This window comes from Pelobates fuscus, chromosome 5 (genome assembly GCF_036172605.1).
Source record: "Pelobates fuscus isolate aPelFus1 chromosome 5, aPelFus1.pri, whole genome shotgun sequence".
Lineage (NCBI taxonomy): Eukaryota > Metazoa > Chordata > Amphibia > Anura > Pelobatidae > Pelobates > Pelobates fuscus.
Window position 1 is genome coordinate 212,248,657 of NC_086321.1, and position 20,058 is coordinate 212,268,714.

Sequence of the window (20,058 nt, forward strand, 5' to 3'; positions counted from 1 at the left end):
AATTACTGCATCACAAACCAGCAGAATAAGAGAGACTTACGGTACTCTCTGGTTAGGCCACAAAAACAAGAAAATGGCAAAAGTAAAAGCAAACATGTCACTCTAGGCAAATAAATCTGAAGTGGGAATTTGCAGCTAAAGGTTTAAAAATAAATATATAAATAAAAAGTAATATTTTGCAGAAATACAGCACATAAGACATTTACTCCAATGGTATTTAAAATTATTATGGAATTACATAATACCAGAGCAGACAAATTGTTAGCAGATCATGTTTCACAGCCGACTATATAACTCTTCAGAGATACATATACAAATACACACACACACACACACAGAAAAAGAGAGAGACCTAAACACGGCTCAAAATTTCCACTTGCCACTAAAGAGTAAAAATGTAGCCCTAGCGAGTAGAAAATCACCCATGATTAGCTTGCCATGGACTCTCCAGGCTTGCAATGGTGAGTACCTTTGAAGATCTGGCTAGTAGCATGGAACTTGAAATTGGAAGCTCTGAGATAGAGAGACATATGCATATATACATACATACATTTGCATTCACACATCAGTGTTTAATACACATTATGAAATGCATGCCAAAGTTTACTTAGCATTAAGTGTTTAAGAAATCTGTTGAATATTTATTTATTTATTTGTTTTCTTCATTTAGTGCTTTTGAATTTGTTGCATTTAGTTCTATTCAGAGCAGCAGATTTGGAGGTTTGATTCTCGACAAGATCAATGCAGCCCTAACTATTTTCAAGGTCAATACAATGAAAGGATGACTGGCATTAAATTTCCCTTCTCATTTTTTTAAAAGTTTATTACATATAATGAAATGTAAGATTTTTTTTTTTTTTTTTTTTTAAAGTGGTGACATTTTTCTCTAAACAAAACAAAAAACATACACTAATTAAGTTTCATTAAAGGGACACTATAGGCATCAAAACAACCTTAGTTAACAAGGCAGTTATAATTTATAGATCATGCCCCTGCCGTCTCACTGCTCAATAGGTTTCATTTTAAAGCAGCCCTAGCCATACCTCCCCTGGCAGTGACTGACACAGTCAGCGTGAACAAAAAAAAAATGGTTTCATTTTCAATTGGATGTTAACTTGTTTTAGAAGTTTTTGTATATATGCTTCAGATGTCAAACTATAATAAGTAAGGTGTGTGAGAAAGAAGTATTGTATTCGTCAACTACATCACCCACAAGCTGATTACAAAGTAAAAACCGTACGCCTCCCATCTCCTGATATATCCCTACTGTCTCATTAATGAGTGAGCATCACCATAACAGCATTGTTATTAATTAAGGCAATTATCACCCTGAACACAAGAGAGTTGCTTAATTTTTTTTAAATTTATCACCACACGTCATGCTATTAAATTGTGTTTTATTATCTTGAAGTATCAAAATGCACAGAATTCACATATCAAAAATAGGAAATCTGTTAAATGCTTTTAAATATACTGGAGGACCTATTTAACATTTGGCAATAAAAACAAACACTAAGGTTTGTTTTGCTTTTTAACCCCTTAAGGACCAAACTTCTGGAATAAAAGGGAATCATGACATGTCACACATGTCATGTGTCCTTAAAGGGTTAATGGAGGGTGGCGGGAGGTGTGAATATAACAATGGGCAAATCTTTCCTGTTCCTGTACTGCATAGATGGTGGTGTCGCCCGGGGAGGCCATAAACATCAGGAAGAACTGGTACAAATGTATTTGGAATAATACTAAAATATAAGTCCTGGTCTGCCTGAGATTAGTGAAGGTAAAAACCGCCCCTTAACCTTTATGCTTCACATTTTCTGCAGTCATGTACTGGAGTCTAAAGATACTCTGATATTGTTAGATTTTTTGGCTATCAAGCAGGTTTCAAGGGCGATGCACCAATTCTACAGTCGCTCTCTCACATTTCCTACACGCTCCTACCCAAATTGCCTTAACTGCGGACACTCCCGAAAACAAGGCACCCCTCCCCTATGACATCACCCTGGTGTCAACGCCAGCTATTACAATGGTACCTTAAATATTGAAAAAACATTGTATAGTTTGTCTCCACTGTGGCCTGCACATTTTAAGTCAGCTACTTTGAAAAATACCTTTTTGTTTCAGAGGACTATACTTGTGCTAGCAATTACTTATGTATTTTGCCTTTCTTTGTACAGATGCTGGCACGTTAAACATAAGTAATAAAATTATGTATCACCACAATGTTACCTTAGATTTCCCTACTCTTCAACAGAGAATGCCAGACCGCAATAACCATAAGCACGCTCTTGTGCTAAATGGTAAAAGAAAAGTAAAAACGATTAGACAATCTGGCAAGGTTTCGTGCACAAAGAATGCAGTGAAATAAATGTACTTTGCTTCATGGGGAGAGAGTACAGTGGTAATGTGTCTAAAATTGCATTATGTCTTCATAAACCAAGAAACACAATTTCCTCTTCTTGCCACAGTCAAGAACTGGTGACCTTATTTCAGATAAAGTCACAGGAAGTCACGGGTTAAAACCATATATACGCGATTCAAAGAGAGAAGCATATTGACAACAAGAAAGAAGAAAAAAAAAATGCATGACTAACAGCGCATCTTTATTAAGGAAAATGACTAAAAAGCAATTAATTTCAGGAGGACAGAAAAGAAAGCAATGAATGCAGGTGAGTAGTTTTTATGCATCTTTTTGCCTATGCCCCCTTTCTGTTGGTGAACATTGCTGCTTAATAGCATGAATCATTCAGGGAGTTTAAATTTGCATTTTACAAGTACTCCTAAAAACCGCCCTATTTAATAATCGACATTGTCAAGAAAAACACAGTCAAGTGGCTCTGACAATTAAACCTGCCCGATGCCTTGTATAAATCAAGATTTTGCTACCATATCAAAATGTTACACAGGGGCCTGTGCAGCGCTCATTACATGCTACACTAATTACTTCAAGCAAATCTGGAATTTTCTACACATTAAAGGCTTTTAGTGAAGCTATAAATAAAAAAAATAAAAAAAATTAGAAAGAAAAAACACACATCAGGCACCATTAATTGAAATTTGTATTGAAATCTCCTTTTGACAGATGGCCAAAAATTAGAGTACCAAAACTGTCTGTTTGCACATTAGGAGCAGAGAAGACCATAAAAAAATAAAATAAAATAGGAGACGAAAATTTATGGCACATTCATTACCTGTTAAATGTTTAGGAGGAAAGGCCCCTGAAATAAATTATGTTGGCAAGCAGCACATTTAAGCTCATAAGACAGTAATGCCTAAATTTGGCAGATGTGACTACATTACTCTAAAAGGCCACCTGAGCATCATGGAGAATTTAGGCTACAAACCATTTTTGGTTCACACCAAAAAAATGACTTTGAAAAAAAATAATTTAAAAGCATCTTCTCAACAAGGAAACACTTAATGGAGCACAGAACATAACAAGCCACTAACTGCTTCTTATGTCATGGCTGCATAACAATTAGGAAATTAGCAAATTATTTGACTTTGTAGATTTGGCATTGGGCCTCAAACTTTGACACAATGTTACTCAACATTTTAAATGCCTTACAACAGCAAGCATCCCACAAGCACAGACTGAGTTTAGAGCAATAAATAAAAATAAAATCATTTCCAGGTGTATGTCAGGGGTAGTTATGTAAGAGACTCTACGTATTATCCTAAAATAACTCTTAAAGGGTTACTCCAACAAACAAAAACTATTTAAATGAGACAGTGTTTTGGACAGGGTTATCCTTGTCCCACTCCCCACCCCTGAGGATACAGACGCAAAACATGCATAGAACTGACATTAGCCATTCTGAAACTTCTGTTCTGGGCTGGCTAATTATGCCCAGATGATGCTGTCAGAAGTGGAGTCACAGCTCTAACAGCAGGGTGAATAAGTTTTGCTAAGAAACAGTGCACATACATACTCCAAGTATCATAACCAATTTAAATTACATAGCTCATCATGGTGCTTGAAGCAAGAATGCAATAAAACTTTATCAGCCACTCGCTGTCTGTTTGTCTGCCAATTTCAAGGGAGTTACAGTTTACTAGCTATTCAAATTTAGGAATGGCATCACCACTGCTGTATAAGTAGTATAAGAGGACTCCATTGCTTCTTAATGCACTTTCAGTTGAAGACACCAATTAAATAACTTTCACATGTTAGGAAAAGCTCTTCACTAGCTTTTAGTGATAGATTATGATTATATAGATAGATATAGATTATGATATATATATATATATATATATATATATATATATATATATATATATATATATATATATATATATATATATAGATAGATAGATATAGATAGAGAGAGAGACACAAAGTACTATATTCTTTTGCATTTCCCCATCACACACATACCAGTTTACATCAATAAAACACTTGTTTCAGTACGAGAATACAAGAGCACAGGAAATAAAATCTGTTAAAACGGAATTCTATGCTCATTTTGTACTCTATGCTTTTTAAGTAAGAACCTATTCTAGAGCCCCAATTTTGCTGCAAAGTAATCTATCTTTCAATTTTCAGATTGGGTCACAAAAACAAGTATCCTACGTATTTTGAAACCATTAATCATGCTCCCATTCCACCTCTTAATGAAAATACATAATATGAGCAAGTCAAAATCACCCAAGGTCTGGAATTATCAAAACCATGATGCTAAAATGAACCATTTTATACTGCACTTTAATATAAGTTACCCCACAACATATTAACAACCAGTGTCTAAGCTTCTGAATTATTTGAATACTATCTGTCTTACTATTTCTCTTACAGACTGCACAGTTAAACTGCTTTATCTCAAGAAGATGACTCTGGGATGTTTACTATGTTTTATGAGTGCAAGGTCACTGGCATTACAGATATTCAAGCTATGTCATGAAGCACTTCAGGAGAAAATGTACAGACAGTGCACTTTAATCCAGCCTATAATTCTTTTTTAAATGCTTCATACGCACATTTATCACAGATGCAAGGATTCCCCCACCATCTTATTTTATCATTCATCATTGCGCTTAGCCACAATGCTTGTTAAATGCATAACATTTATAATGTACTGTAACCTTGTAGAGAACGGTGTTCGCCGTATAAAGAACATTGGACATATATGAATGAAAGATGAATTTAAGGAGAATGCAAAACTTGGCCTTACCTTGATGGAATCTCTGTCTGTAAGCAGCAATTCACAAACATCATGTGGGGAAAAAGAGTAAAAGCAAATAGTTACTTATGACAGTGCACATTTTATAGCGATATACAAAGACATGCATTTGCACTATCTTCTAGATCAGGGATAGGCAACCTTCGGCACTCCAGATGTTGTGGACTATATGCTCCATAATGCTCTTACAGCCATAATGCTGGCAAAGCATCATGGGAGGTGTAGTCCAAAACATCTGGAGTGCCAAAGGTTGCCTAGGCCTGTTCTAGATCATGGGTAGTCAACCTGGTCCCTACCGCCCACTAGTGGGCGGTTTGGGATTTCAGGTGGGCGGTGGTGGGTTTCTGCAGAAAACTCCAGGTGGGTCTCAACGGCCATGGACCAGGGCCGGCAGTGGAGATCCTTTCATTTGGCCTGCAGAGCCAGCCTTGTCGTAAGCCCTGTCGGGCTGGTGAGGAGATTAAAGATCTCCCTCACTGGCCTGCTGGCACTTAGTTCCAGCAAAGGGAGGGAACGGCCTGGGAGAGTCTGTGTTCCTCCAGTGAGCAGGCTGGTCAGAGAGTTGCCGCGCATTACCATGGCAATGCTCCGATACCGTGCTGTGCTCACACGAGGATAGGAGAGTGAGCCTTCAGCTGGAGGAGCTGCAGGCTAAAGTGAACATGCTACCATTAGACAACCAGGGCTTGCAGCATTAAGTCCTCCCTCCCTGGTAAAAAGGTAAGAAGGCGGAAGGGGAAGACATTAAGATAGATTTTCACATCTCACCAACCTACACACAGCATAGATCCTATGCACCCTACAAATACACAATACACCCCACACACACACTGCCCCCTCAGATGCACTGCACCTCTAACACACACACACACACCACACCCTGCACCCATCACGCACACTGCCCCCACAAACAGATAGGTAAATGTAAGTACTTTTTTTTTCTTTTTTAAAAACCCTTTCTAGAAATAAGAAAATAAAAATAAAATTAGTTACTGTGGCACTGGTATACAAAGGTTTGCAGTAGGTATTAAAAGGTTGACTACCCCTGTTCTAGATAGAGTGTGAAATCAGTTAAGCAGTAGGTAATAAGTTATATGAGAGGGTTAGTTTTGCACCTATAGAAAGCTACCACTTATTATATCTGTATAGAACTATGACACGCAAACACACACTGTGTTGTAAAAAGACTTAAAAAGGTACCCCCCTCCTGCTATTTTAAATTTGATAGTTGCATCATTCTACAGCCAGATATCTGGCCACGTCTACATGATGTAATGCATGGAAAAAGACACACAATATTGATAAGAGCAGTAAGAGAAAATATAAGTTAATAATAGAAATATTAGCATTGTTATTTCCCACTTGCTACATAAACAGCCATTCTGATACAGATCTTAACATGCTTCATCTCTGACCTCTTTGATGATCACTGTCGTGATGCTTTTTTTCATCCTTTATTGGAAGGTGGGATTGTCCACCAAGGGCACTGGATAGGGCAAGCAATCCTGCACTGCTACCAATTGGAGGAATGGCTGGAGGTTGCAGACCAGAAGGATGTGGGGTCAGAGGCACAGGGAGACCATGCCCATGAGACAAATGCTGTGCCTGGAGTTGTTGCTGCTGTGAGAAATTAAACAGAGATATTGAGCCTGCTCAAAAACAGTGAGCAATACAGTAACAATTGCATTATCACAATAATGAAAGTACTAAATATATACCAAAAGTCAAGGATCAATATTTCCACTCGCCAAAAGCCAATGGTGAGCAAAACATAATGGCTTCTAGTAGCAGGTAAGTTTTAAGGCCTGGCTAGTACTCGGAACTGAACATTTTAAAGCCCTGCCAAAAAGATTGACACCGTACAAGTTTTCACATATATTTTAAAGTTTGGAAGAAAGCCAATATTGACCACCACTGTACAAAGTCTTTCATCTCTGAATATAAAAACATAATTACCAATGTCTGTTTAGATGATAACAATACAGCAAGTCATAGTACAACTTTTGAAAAGTGACAGATTTGTACTCCAAGCTTTCTAAATTCAAAAATGTGACCAACATACAGAGCCTACAGAGTCATAATTTAAATACAGACAACTAGAAAAAAAAAAACCAACTATTAAAGGGACACTATAGTCACCTGAACAACTTTAGCTTAATGAAGCAGTTTTGGTGTATAGAACATGCCCCTGCAGCCTCTGCCATTTAGGAGATAAATCCCTTTGTTTATGAACCCTAGTCACACCTCCCTGCATGTGACTTGCACAGCCTTCCATAAACACTTCCTGTAAACAGAGCCCTATTTGGGCTCTTTCTTGCAAGTTCTGTTTAATTAAGATTTTCTTATCCCCTGCTATGTTAATAGCTTGCTAGACCCTGCAAGAGGCTCCTGTATGTGATTAAAGTTCAATTTAGAGATTGAGATACAATTATTTAAGGTAAATTACATCTGTTTGAAAGTGAAACCAGTTGTTTTTTTCATGCAGGCTCTGTCAATCATAGCCAGGGGATGTGTAGCTAGGGCTGCATAAACAGAAACAAAGTGATTTAACTCCTAAATGACAGTGAATTGAGCAGTGAAATTGCAGGGGAATGATCTATACACTAAAACTGCTTTAGGTGACTATAGTTTTCCTTTAATTTAGGAGACTATAGTGTTCCTTTAACATAAAAGAAACTGCATGTCAATCTGAAAGCCCTGATAAATACTCTTGTAGACCTGAAAAAACCCAACCCCCCCACCCAAAAAATAACCTTTGATAAAAATTAATAAAAAAATAAATCATAATTCATACATCTGAGTAAACCATGCAGAATTTAAGAGCGTTCCTTGTAGCTCAAATAGAAACATTGGGTTCAACTACTGATCAAATAACCAAAGGGTAATTAATATCAGTAATTTCTTTTACTGTTGAAGTATTACAGCTTTATTTTACATAGAAAAACAAGCATTTTATTTTTAGTTACCTAAGAGTATATTGAAACAAACCTTAAAAACATATATATAATATACTGGTAATTTTTGAATAAGTGGTCCGGATAAAGAGGAAAAAGAATGAAAATTGAGAAAATTAGTGCCAACATGTTTTTCTAGCCCTGTTGCACAGCATGCAGAGACAGTTAATTTGAAAGCATAAACCTGAATTAACAACCCAGAAAAGGGAACTGGTTGCAGCCACCGTTTTAAGCTCTTTAAGTGTCCTCAGCGGTACTTGAGCAAATTACTAAAGAAAATCTAATGTAGCAAGGCATGGGTTCTCCTGTAGGCTTGCTCAATAATGCTGAAATAATTGGGCACTCTGTGCACGTTTAGTGATGCTCGAATGAAAAGCTAGAGGCGTGCCCTTGTACTCTTCTCTTGCTGCTGACTCTGTGTTGTGACAGGTTTATTTGAGTGGGACTGTGATGCATGCACCAGTAACTGTGCTGACAAGAGTTTAAAGTCATTTTTACCAGCACACTGGAAGCACAGAGAAAGCCCTTGAGAGGTTAGAATTTGGAGTGCTTGACCTCAGTAAAGACAGCAGTGTGCTTAGAACCTTCATTTGGGTGCAGGTCAACTTCTGTTAAATAGATTAAGGAGAATAACCTATACAGTGACACATACCTTATTATTCACAACCTGTGGGAGTAAAGCAAAGACACTTTACACAACCACATGCTGTTGCAGCATAAAATCAATGTTATTTTATAATTCGAGATACTGTGCATAGGTTACGTAGTTTGATAGAATGATATGCGTGTTAGACATGTCACCACAAGTTTAAGTAAATTCTACTATGTTCTATACAAGTAACAAAATCTCACAGTCACCCGTGATAATTTTAGCACTGCAAATGTTTGCTTGTTTAATCGAGATCACACATGAAAAGGTTCTCATCAAGGGAATAAACTAGGTCGATATTCACATTAAAAACCTGCATGTATGTTATATAAATTTTCAGCTTACTGTTTAGGCATAAATTCACTTTTGTTTCTGTTTATGCATCCCCTTAAAAGAGAACTGAGCAGCGAGACTGCAGGGGCATGATGTATACACCAAAATGGTTTCATTAAAGGGACACTATAGTCACCAGAACAACTACAGCTTAATGTAATTGTTCTGGTGTCTACATTAATAAGCCTGCATAGACAAGCAGTAAATGTTAAAATTACTGCCAAAGAACACCTCTAGTGGCAGTCAGTCACTCAGACAGCCACTGAGGTGCTTTTTGGGTTGTTCAGCGTCTCTACGCTCTGCATGGAGATGCTGAATGCTCCCCATAGAGATGCATGGATTCAATACATCTCTATAAAAATATGCTGATTGGTGCAGTGTAGCCTCCCAATGCTTTCCTACTGGAAAGCATTGAATTGGCTGAGATAATTAAGGTTGACTATTCTCAGCCAAGAAGGCGGAGCGGGGTTAAGGCCAGAGTCCCCTAGTGGCACTAGAAAAAAGATGAGTAAATCACCTTTTAAACAGGGGATAAGGGGGGGGGGCAGGAGCAGGGTCTTAAATGGACATTTTAAACAGATGGTGTCAGGAATACAGGTTTGTATTCCAAACACTATAGTGTTCCTTTAAAGGGATACTATAGTGCCAAGTATACTTGGCAAGCAGTTCCCTTTGCGCCACCTCCCTGGTAAATAAAGGGTTAAAAAGCCTTTACATACCTTATCCCACCATCGATGTCCCTTAAGTGCTGGGTTGCGGCTCTGCCTCCTCCGACGAGCGGGGGCTAATGCGCATGCACAGCAAGTGCTGTGCGCGCATTAGGCCTCTCTATAGGAAGGCAGTGAATCAATGATTTAATATGGGGAAATAGCTGATTCTGGATGCCCTCACACAGAGCATGAGGACATCCAGTGTAAGATACCAGGCAGACACACTGGAGGCCGACTTGTAAATATTGCAGTTTCGCTTGAGCTGCAATGTTACATTGCAGCACTAAATGCAATAGGAACACTGCACCCAGACCACTTCGATGAGCTGAAGTGGTCTGGCTGCCTACAGTTTCCCTTTAAGCTAAAGTTGAGGTGCCTATGGTATCCCTTTAATTACAGATAACCTACAATACTTTCTAATGCACATGTTGCAATGTGTTTAGCCAGTGACAAAGTACCCAAAGAATGTTTCTTTGAAATGCTACCATGAGAGTGGACTATTTCCATGTGAACCTACATAATCCCAGCATTGCCCTCCAGCAGATCACAAAAAACAAACAAAAAAAAAACCTCTGCCTGGGTTGCTGCACACTTTGCACAAATTCTGCTCAAAGTAATTTAACAGTATGCACATAATAAATTAGCATTTAGATATATGTAAAAAAATAATATTTATAGAAAAAAAAAATTTTTTTTTCTGCTGAAAGCAGTTTGCACAGGTTTCGCTTTACTGTCACAGTTAAGAAGACTTGTTTCTGCATGTTTTGTAGCAGGTATATTAGAGCAAAAGGTTCCTTTAGTTGTTATAGCATGGCTATCAGCTACACAGACATGACACTTAGTACAATGAGATACTTGAAACTCATGCAGCAGACAATCATTTCCTCATATGGAACGTCAGCCAACTATCATTCATGCACAAACGTACAATGCAGTGGTGGGAAGCACTTAGTAAAGGCCTGTACACCTTATCACAGGCTTAAGGGAAGCTACATATAATAATAGGACCCCACTAGAGTTATGCACTAGAGCAGTAATGGCGAACTTTTTTGAGTCAGAGTGCCCAAACCGCAATGCATCCCAACTTTTTTCCCATCAAAGTGCCAACACAGCAATTAAATGCGAATACTGAGGTTTAAGTTTAGAAAAAACAACTCGTGCAGTTGTCCGAACTAATTAACATTTTGTTTTAAAAGAAGAACACAACCACAGAGTTAAATTATACAAATTTTAAATAATGATATAAATAGATAAAATTTTACTTATACACACAGTCCGCTGAATACACGCACACACAAACGCACACAGTCCGTTGAATACGTGCACACAGTCCGCTGAATACGTGCACACAGTCCGCTGAATACGAGCACACACAAACGTACACACAGACTGCTGAATACGTACACACAGTCCGCTAAATACACACACACACACACACACAAACAAACACACACACACACACACAAACACACACAAACACACAGTCCGCTGAATATGTACACACAGTCCGCTGAATACGTACACAGACTGCTGAATACGTACACAGACTGCTGAATACGTACACAGACTGCTGAATACGTACACAGACTGCTGAATACGTACACAGACTGCTGAATACGTACACAGACTGCTGAATACGTACACAGACTGCTGAATACGTACACAGACTGCTGAATACGTACACAGACTGCTGAATACGTACACAGACTGCTGAATACGTATGTACACACAGTCCGCTGAATACACACACTGCTGAATGCAAAAAATATTTGTCTTTAGATTGTATATGTGTAATGTTGTTGTGTTTATATTGTTGTGAAGTATAGTTACATAGAAATTGGTATCCAAAGAAATATATGATTAAATTAATTTTAATATATTTTATATAGGTCTATATATTTTTAATATGCACCAACATTATTTTTTTGTTAAAAAACAAAACAAACATTTTTTTTTAAATGTATTTATATTTTTTGCTTTAGATGTGATCATACAGATTTGCATTGCATAAGCTAGCTCTGATTCTGTAGCCCTATTCAGCTATACCGCATGCAATGGGTACAATATAATTGAAATGGATTGTGTAGGTTGTTCTGGCTCTCTGAAGATTGTAGTGGAGATAAGAATATGTGCCTGGCAGACACCAAGTAATAAGTCAAACCATTTCAAAGAATGGTATGTCTTTTTACAACTGGGGGGGGGATGAGGTCACTGCTGGCACCATAACCACTACAGTGAGCTATAGAGGTTATGGTGCTGGAAGCATGCCTTTAAACAAACATATACTAAACTAAGTTTGCACACTGAGCACTTTTATTTCTTTACTGTATTTTCTCTTTTCGTATTACAAACATATACTACCTTTAATAACAAATGTAAAGGATCAAAAGTTAGAACCCAATTTCCAACCTCCTGCCGGATAGAGCACCTACCGGAGGGCTCCTGCCGGATGGAGCACCTGCAGCTAAAAAATTTAAGATGAAAGTTCTGGGGGGAAGGGGGACAGTATAACTCACCATGGACCATGGGGCACCACTCCTCTAGCTGCAAAGTTACCATCAGGGGGAAGGGAGGGGGTTTGCAAAACGTGCAAAGATTCCAGAAGTTGACAGAGCCACTTTAATCCCAACTCACTAATTTTTTTTTTTGTATTAATAACGGACACAAAACAAAAACAAAAAAATTGATTTCTACAGCCAATGAAAATACTGCATGCACCATGGAAACCAATAAGGAAATCTACCAAAATGAATAAAAACTATTAATGACAACAAGCAGGTGGAATGGAAATGCACTGCAACATTTTTACAAATAAAAGCATTTTGTTTCAGGGCTCAGTGAAGCAACCCAAAATTACATTGCCCAGTGAACTGGGGAATAAACATGGTGAGTTAGAACCACCAGGTGAATATTTACGTGGGCAAGTCGGTCACATAGGTGCGCAAGCATGAATATCAAGATTTGTAGGAATGCCCTCTCAGCATATTCCCCAAAGCTGCTAGATTCAACAAGAAATTAGTTAGTAACCGTAAATACATCAAAATCTAATAGTTTTCCATTAAAGCAGTTACCGGTAAATAAAAAAAATCTGATTTATTTTCCCCCCTCTTTTTCTTAATATGCAAGTGTAGACATGAACACTGGTAAATATACCCCTTTAGGAAATTCCAGCATTCAAGAAAGTTTCTATTTTCAGCAACCCAAGGCCGTTAATCATAAAAAATGTAAATCAAAAAGAAAAAAAAAAATGTTACAAGCATTATTCCACAGAGATATCTAGTTTCTTTACAGAATGTGCCAAACGGTTTGTAAAATAGCAGATGCTGGACATTGCAATAACTGCTGCGTTGGTAATTCTGTTAAGAAGCAGAAAGACTGAAGAATTACAAGTGTAACGTGCAAACAGATTAATCATAACTGACACTTTTGTCTTCACTATGGTGGTCATTCTATGCCCTAAGGAAGCAGATGACTCAACATTAAAGCTTCAAAACGTCTTAAGAATCGATTCCAAGAAAAACAAACAGTAAACTGGAAGCCTGGGAAGTGTTAATAAAAAGTCTGTCTCAAAGAATAAAAGGAAACGCTCTAAACCCCTTCCCTCCAATATAATTATATATATATATATATATATATATCATTAGATATTTTAAGTGAAGGATGAATTACAACGTCACATGACAAGCCTTTGGCAAAGTGTGGCTAAATAAAGAGCTAGGACTTACAGGACAATAAAAATTAAATATTAAAAAATGAAATATCACTGCACCCTAATATACAAATCAAACATAAAAGACGTACATGTTTGTACAGACCCCATTAAATGTCACATATACAACAAGACGATACAGCATACCCCTTCTTTAATTTGACAGCCATTGCACAGGCTATTTTAGAATTAACAAACAATCTATGAACCATCCCATGAAACGTCAAAGACTTATCTGCTGTACATTAGCTATACATATCTAGAAATTGATAGAGAGCAATATACTTGTTAGTAACATCTGTTTTCTAGGCCTCCAGGTGTAACGTCCTAGACCATATAACAACAGGCCACATATTCTGTGACATTCTATAGGAAATAACTGCTCTCACCTCCTCAAGTACCAGAGAAAAAACAGGTGTCAGGTGAGATGTCTTGGACACCATTACAAATGCAGGTATAAAAATGAATGAAAATCCATCTATAAAATTAGAGCCTGAATAAGATGGATTACCAGCCTGAAGGCTAGAACTACAGGATATCCAGGGCCAGCTACCCAGATTCAGGTACTTAACTCAAAAGAATACCTAAATCAATTTGGATACTGTAGAAATTTATGGCACAGAAGCTCTTTATATCAACTTCAAACTACCAATTGTGTTGATCATTCCTTAAGTCCACTTGGCTATTGAGGTCAGTGGAGACTCAACTGCGCAAGTGAGTGGATAATTAATTCCCTGGTTATACTTGCCAAATTATATCCCAGTGCACCCAAACTGCTCAAAACTGTATGTGTCAAATTCAGCAGCTTGTGATTTAGGAATTAAAAACATGTAGGTTTGTAATTACTTAATACAAAACTTTAAAATTGTAAATTAAATGTAGCAAGGTTAAAAGCGCTATACTCATTTATGCCATAACATGGTATCAATATATATGCAGACAGCCTTAATAAAGCCTCATATTATTAAAATAAAAAAATTGTAATTAATAATTTAGTAGTATATGTTCATTTACGATTTCCAGACATAGAAAAATGACAGTTTAGAATCCATAGAATATAACCACCTTTTGCTTTATGAACAATGAGGCTTATTCAACAATGGCAGATTTGAAAGTCTCCAAGTCACCTTATTGTGTATGAGAGTTGTAAAGTGAGGGAAAAAACTGAAATGCTTTCTAAACCTGCAGTGGGCAGTAAATCATTAAGATTAATGTTCTTATGGTAATGTAGAAATATGATATCAATGAGGTAATGCAATAAAGCTCAATTATTCTTTGGGTCCATGAAGAAAATCCTTCATGGTTTTATTTGACCCACGGGCTTCATTCTGGCTAGAAGTGTCCAACATCAATCCCATTATTGTAAACATTAGTGTTCTTAAAGGGCAGTAAATATTTTTATGCAGATTTATGTATACCACATAACATAAAGTGAATCAATATTGTTAAGTATTGATTCTCAAGTGCAGCCCTCAAGCAGTTATGTTTGAATAGGTGATTAAAAATGCATTATTACATCAATTAAACGCCCACATATCTTGCATTTTTTTTTTTTTTTTTTTTTTTTTTACTAGTCAGCATACACAAATTAAAAAAACAAAAAAACAAAAAACACCTTTTTGGGGTTTTTTTTTTGTGGCCAATATGCTTTATGACATTGGAAAGAATACAGAATACATACTGTAGCCACAAGTAAAATCCAGCTTGCAGTGACAGTAATGCAAAAATATTAGCAATGGAAAGGCAGATACTTTTGTCTTACTGAACTTCTGGGAGATTATGAGAAAAATGAAGCCAGAATACCCACCTCTATTATACATGATAGATAGACACACTGCCATACACACCCACACACAGAGACTTAGAATGCACACACGGCTATACATACCCACACCAGACACCGTATATACAAACAGCGACACACTGCTATACCATACACATTATACCCCCTCTCCCCCCCCCCCCCCCCCGACACACACAATGGTACACACAGTCAATACACTTATTTTAAGTAGTATTTTAGTATTAATTAGGGAAATCTCCCCTTGCAAATGCATTTTCTTTTTTTCTATGTTGACGCTTCCTTGATGTTACACAATATCTGGTGGGTTTAAGTATTTAAGTGATACCACACATATATAATTAAATATGTATATAAGCATGGCCAAGAATTTTTTTTTCCCCCCAAGAAAGGTGGCAACCCTAATGTTGCAAAAACAAATTTATACAAACTGCATAAACACTAGTTTAAATTCCCATTTTATGAATGGTTCATTTGGCTCAAAATAAAGATAAGGAAAGTATAACATATTTAATGAATCCTTTAAAAACAACCATAGGTGAACACTTACAGCGAGCAGCCTAATAGGGAAGGAAGAAAAAAATAAGGATGGTTCCAGGAAACCTAGGACTGTTGGGAAATATGTAATAGCCTTCCCAGTTTCTAGTGGATTTGGGCGGAGGAAGGGGGGTGATATTTTTATGTCTACTCTTCAATTTAATCATTGTGATGTGAAAGGACAAAGAACGTGTAATTTTATTTTACTTTTTTTTTAACCAAACAAAAGCAATTCTATTTCTGAACAAGGAATATTAAAGACAAAAATCATTTAAGTCACCTCCTAATATTTAAATAGATTTAATATGCGCTGCTCCAAGCCAATGAATTATGATTTTAAAACCTATTAAAAATGTATTTTTTTTTTTTTTTCCTGAGCGGAGGGGAGAGAGAATTAAATCCACTGAATTTTAATATTTCAGCTTGAACTGCAGGAGGTACAGAAAGTCCAAATGAACTATTCCATCAGCCGCATTCAAGCATGAACATTTTAATCAGTTTTACTTCCTTGGAGTTCTCAAACACAGTTTACGCTGTCATTCTGAAAGCACTTAACACAGAGAGTGTGAAAAAACCACCAAAGCTTGTTATTGCCTTCACAATTGATGGCAAATAATTTTGCCGACTTCCTATCATTAAAATGTGACAGCTATATATATATATATATATATAAATAAATAATAAAATAAAGGAGGTTTTGTATTTCAGATGCTAAAATGCTTTACATACCTTTTTACAAAAAGAAGGTCGTCTACGGAGGTGAATACAAACAAAAATGCAATGTAGGACTTCCCTTCGATTTAACTTAAGAAAAGAGGAGTCCTATTTTGACCTTTTTCTCCCCAATATTTCAGTGTGATAAGAGCGAGGTTCCATACTGTGCACCTGCCCTTTCAGTTAAAAAGACATCCACAATAGAGTTCTAGTTGGAAAATAAGTCAGTTTTTCAAATGCCTTGTAATTAAGAAACAAAATGGACATAATACATTATCAGGACAAACGCTTCAGTGGTTTCCCCACTGCACAATATAATAGATTTTGTTAATACGTTTCAGCTAAAAGGAATGCTAATCTTAAATGATGACAGATAACAGGTAGACAGGTAAGAATGGGAGATATGGTTTTCGCTAGTTTCAATTTTAGTAAACTGGACTTTATGTAAAGGAGAAATTTATAAGGAAAATTCCATTATCTATTTATATTTAAATGGTACTGTGGTCCGGTGGTACATTAATAGATTTCTTAAAACTATTGATTTGGGATACTCCACTTGGTTACTCATGGCATAAGTAACCAATTTCCTGAAATGCCAGACACATTTTTGCATGTGTTGTAGCATCTCTAAACAATACCTTTGACCATTTGGTAAATCATGATATGCATGTGTTATTCCCAAGAACTCAGGACTAACACAGAAATGGTTTAAAATATATATATATATATATATATATATATATATATATATATATATACATACATACATAAATTAAAAAAAACAAAAAACAAAAACACAATTTAAAAAGCTTTAGCATTATTTGTGGTGAGTCTGATAAACTTTTGGACGTTAATCATATTCATTAAGTACGGGTAGAAACAAAATATAAATTGCAGGTTTAAAGGGTTACTAAAGCCACCATGACTACTACTTGTTTAACCCCTTCAGGATGAAGTCAATAGTACACGTTCCGATCAAAACAAAACAAACAAAAAACATATATATATATATATATATATATATATATATATATATATATATATATATATATATATATATATATATATATATATCTGTTTAACCGTAATTCATCTCTTTCATATTAAGTGCACCCACACTTATTATATATTGTTTTGTTCAGGAGAAACAGGGCTTTAATTGCTCATGAACTATTCATATATGTATATATAACATAATTTATTATTAATAAAATAAAATAAAAAAAACTGAGAAATTGAGATTGGTTTTTAAAATTTGTAGTTTTTCCCTGACATTTTAGCTGCAATTGTCATAATACTGTTAGCTTTTACTGCAATAAAACGCACATGTTTGTATTCAGCAAGGTCCCATTAACAGGATTTTACGGTGTTTTGGAAAGTTACAGGGTCAAATATAGCACATTAAATTTTTTTCACATTACCATTTGCCAGATTAGTATTGTTACCTTTGAGACCGTGGGGTAGCCCAGGAGTGAGAATTACTCCCATGATGACATACCAATTGCAAAAGTACACAACCCAAGGTATTGCAAGTGGGGTATGTTCAGTCTTTTTTAGTAGCCACTTGGTCACAAACACTGGCCAAAGTTAGCGTTCATATTTGTTTTTGTTTGAAAAAAAAAAAAAAAAAAAACTAATATTTGGCCAGTGTTTGTGACTAAGTGGCTACTAAAAAAGACTGGGCAACCATACGGTCCCAAAGGCAACATTTCCAAACTGGAAAATGTCAATGTGAAAAAAAATGAAAGGCAAGCCTTATATTTGACTCTCTAACTTTCCAAACACCATGAAACCTGTACTTGGGGGGTACTGTTATACTTGAGAGATTTCACTGAATACAAACTTAAAATGTTTCAAAACATATTACAACAATATCATAGGTAAAAGTGCAGTTCGTGTATGTAAAATGCAAAAAAACTTCACTTTTACTGAAAATATCATCGTTGTAATACAATTTATCATTTTGAAACACTAATATTTGTGTTCAGCAAAGTCTCCTGAGTAAAACAGCTGATGTCAGCAGACTGCTTGTTTTTCTGAGGTAAACAGCATGCAGAGTTACAGCTTCAGGTTTGAATACAGTAAGATTTTGCTATATTTATGGAGGCATGAGGGGCCCAGAGGGGCTAGATGGTGGTTTTAACACTATAGGGTCAGGAATACATGTTTGTGTTTCTGACCCTATAGTGATCCTTTAATTTATTTAAGCATGTTTAAAAATATATTTTTTTTTTCATACTTCCCACCAGCAGGGGGACAGTCCAGACAGTCCCCCTTCTGTCAGATCCACAGCCAGCTATAGGGGGCCACATTTGCCGTGGAAGGGCTGCCTGGGCTGTCCTCCCGAAGAGGATCGCGACGGAGGTAAGTACTGTGGACCTCCAGGGGTAGAAAGCAGTTACGGCGTTCTTGGGCTAAAAGTGGTCATGGTGATAGGAGTCTGAATGTCCAGAGTTTTTACTTGAAATATCACAAAAAAGTGTAGATTACTCTGTATGTGCAGAAAACTTTGTCCATCTCGTTATCCCAGATAAGTTTATTATATTTTAACCTACTTATAAAGGAGGGGCCTAGGGAATAAACACAGTATAGCATTGTAAACACCAAGCCAGTTTTGTAAATGAGGAGTCACTGATTGGCTGGAAGTGTCAACTTACTGTTCTCAGCCAATCAGTGGCTCCCTTGCCCGGTGGCACTCCGTGCATGCTGTAAGTGAAATTTCAGAAGCCGGATGCCGCCTAGGGTGGAGTGGAGATCGCATCTGGAGGCATCCTTGGGGTTAAATCACCAGATTAAGTTATTTTGGTGCGTGGAATGTCCCTTTGAATTACTTAGTTTATATAACCCTAGTGGCTCATGAAACTTTCACAGCCTTCCTAAACACCACTGTAAAGTGTGAGTCAACCAGGGAGGTGTGGCTAGGGCTGCATAAACAGAAACAAAAGTGATTTAACTCCTAAATGGCAGATCATTGAGCAGTAAGACTTCAGAGGCATGATCTATACACCCAAACTGCTTCATTTAGCTAAAGTTGTTTTTGTTCTTATAGTGTCCCTTTAATAAAAATATTTTATACAAAGTGTTAAGAGTTACATTTTACAAAACACTGGCTCAGTCTTTAAAACATTTATCTCTAAGAATGGATTTCTTTTTCCCCCCTTTTTTTGTGGCTTTTGGCTACTTTCCTTCTCTTTATTATTCTTTTTATTCGTTATATGGCGCAAGCAAATTCGATAGTGTTGTACAATGCAGGGTCTTAAGGTTGGTTTGCAGCAAGTATAAACCAACAATATGACTGTTATTTGTAAATTAACCAGCTTTGGAAATGACTATGGTAATCAATTTCTCTGACAACATAGGCAGTTCTAAAGGCACAAATGATATATTCAAAGATATAGCACTATCTAGTGAACTTCATAAGGTCCCCAGAGTTGTCACAATGGATTAAGGTTGATATTATAGCTTAAATTC

General features: G+C 36.6%; 1 protein-coding gene across 8 annotated transcripts in view; it reads right to left on the reverse strand.

Annotated features, from left to right (window-relative positions):
* The window catches only part of LOC134611297 (transducin-like enhancer protein 4), a 107,856-nt gene that overhangs the window by 51,745 nt on the left and 36,053 nt on the right, over window positions 1-20,058 (reverse strand). For 5 of the 8 annotated variants that reach the window (XM_063455018.1, XM_063455017.1, XM_063455010.1 and 2 more), the window contains 2 exons: window positions 6,596-6,800; window positions 5,172-5,188 (listed from right to left, as the gene is read on the reverse strand). In XM_063455018.1, the coding sequence (XP_063311088.1) occupies window positions 5,172-5,188; window positions 6,596-6,800 (222 nt within the window). The remainder of the gene's footprint in view (window positions 1-5,171; window positions 5,189-6,595; window positions 6,801-20,058) is intronic. The other 3 variants (XM_063455011.1, XM_063455014.1, XM_063455016.1) reach the window with 1 other exon arrangement.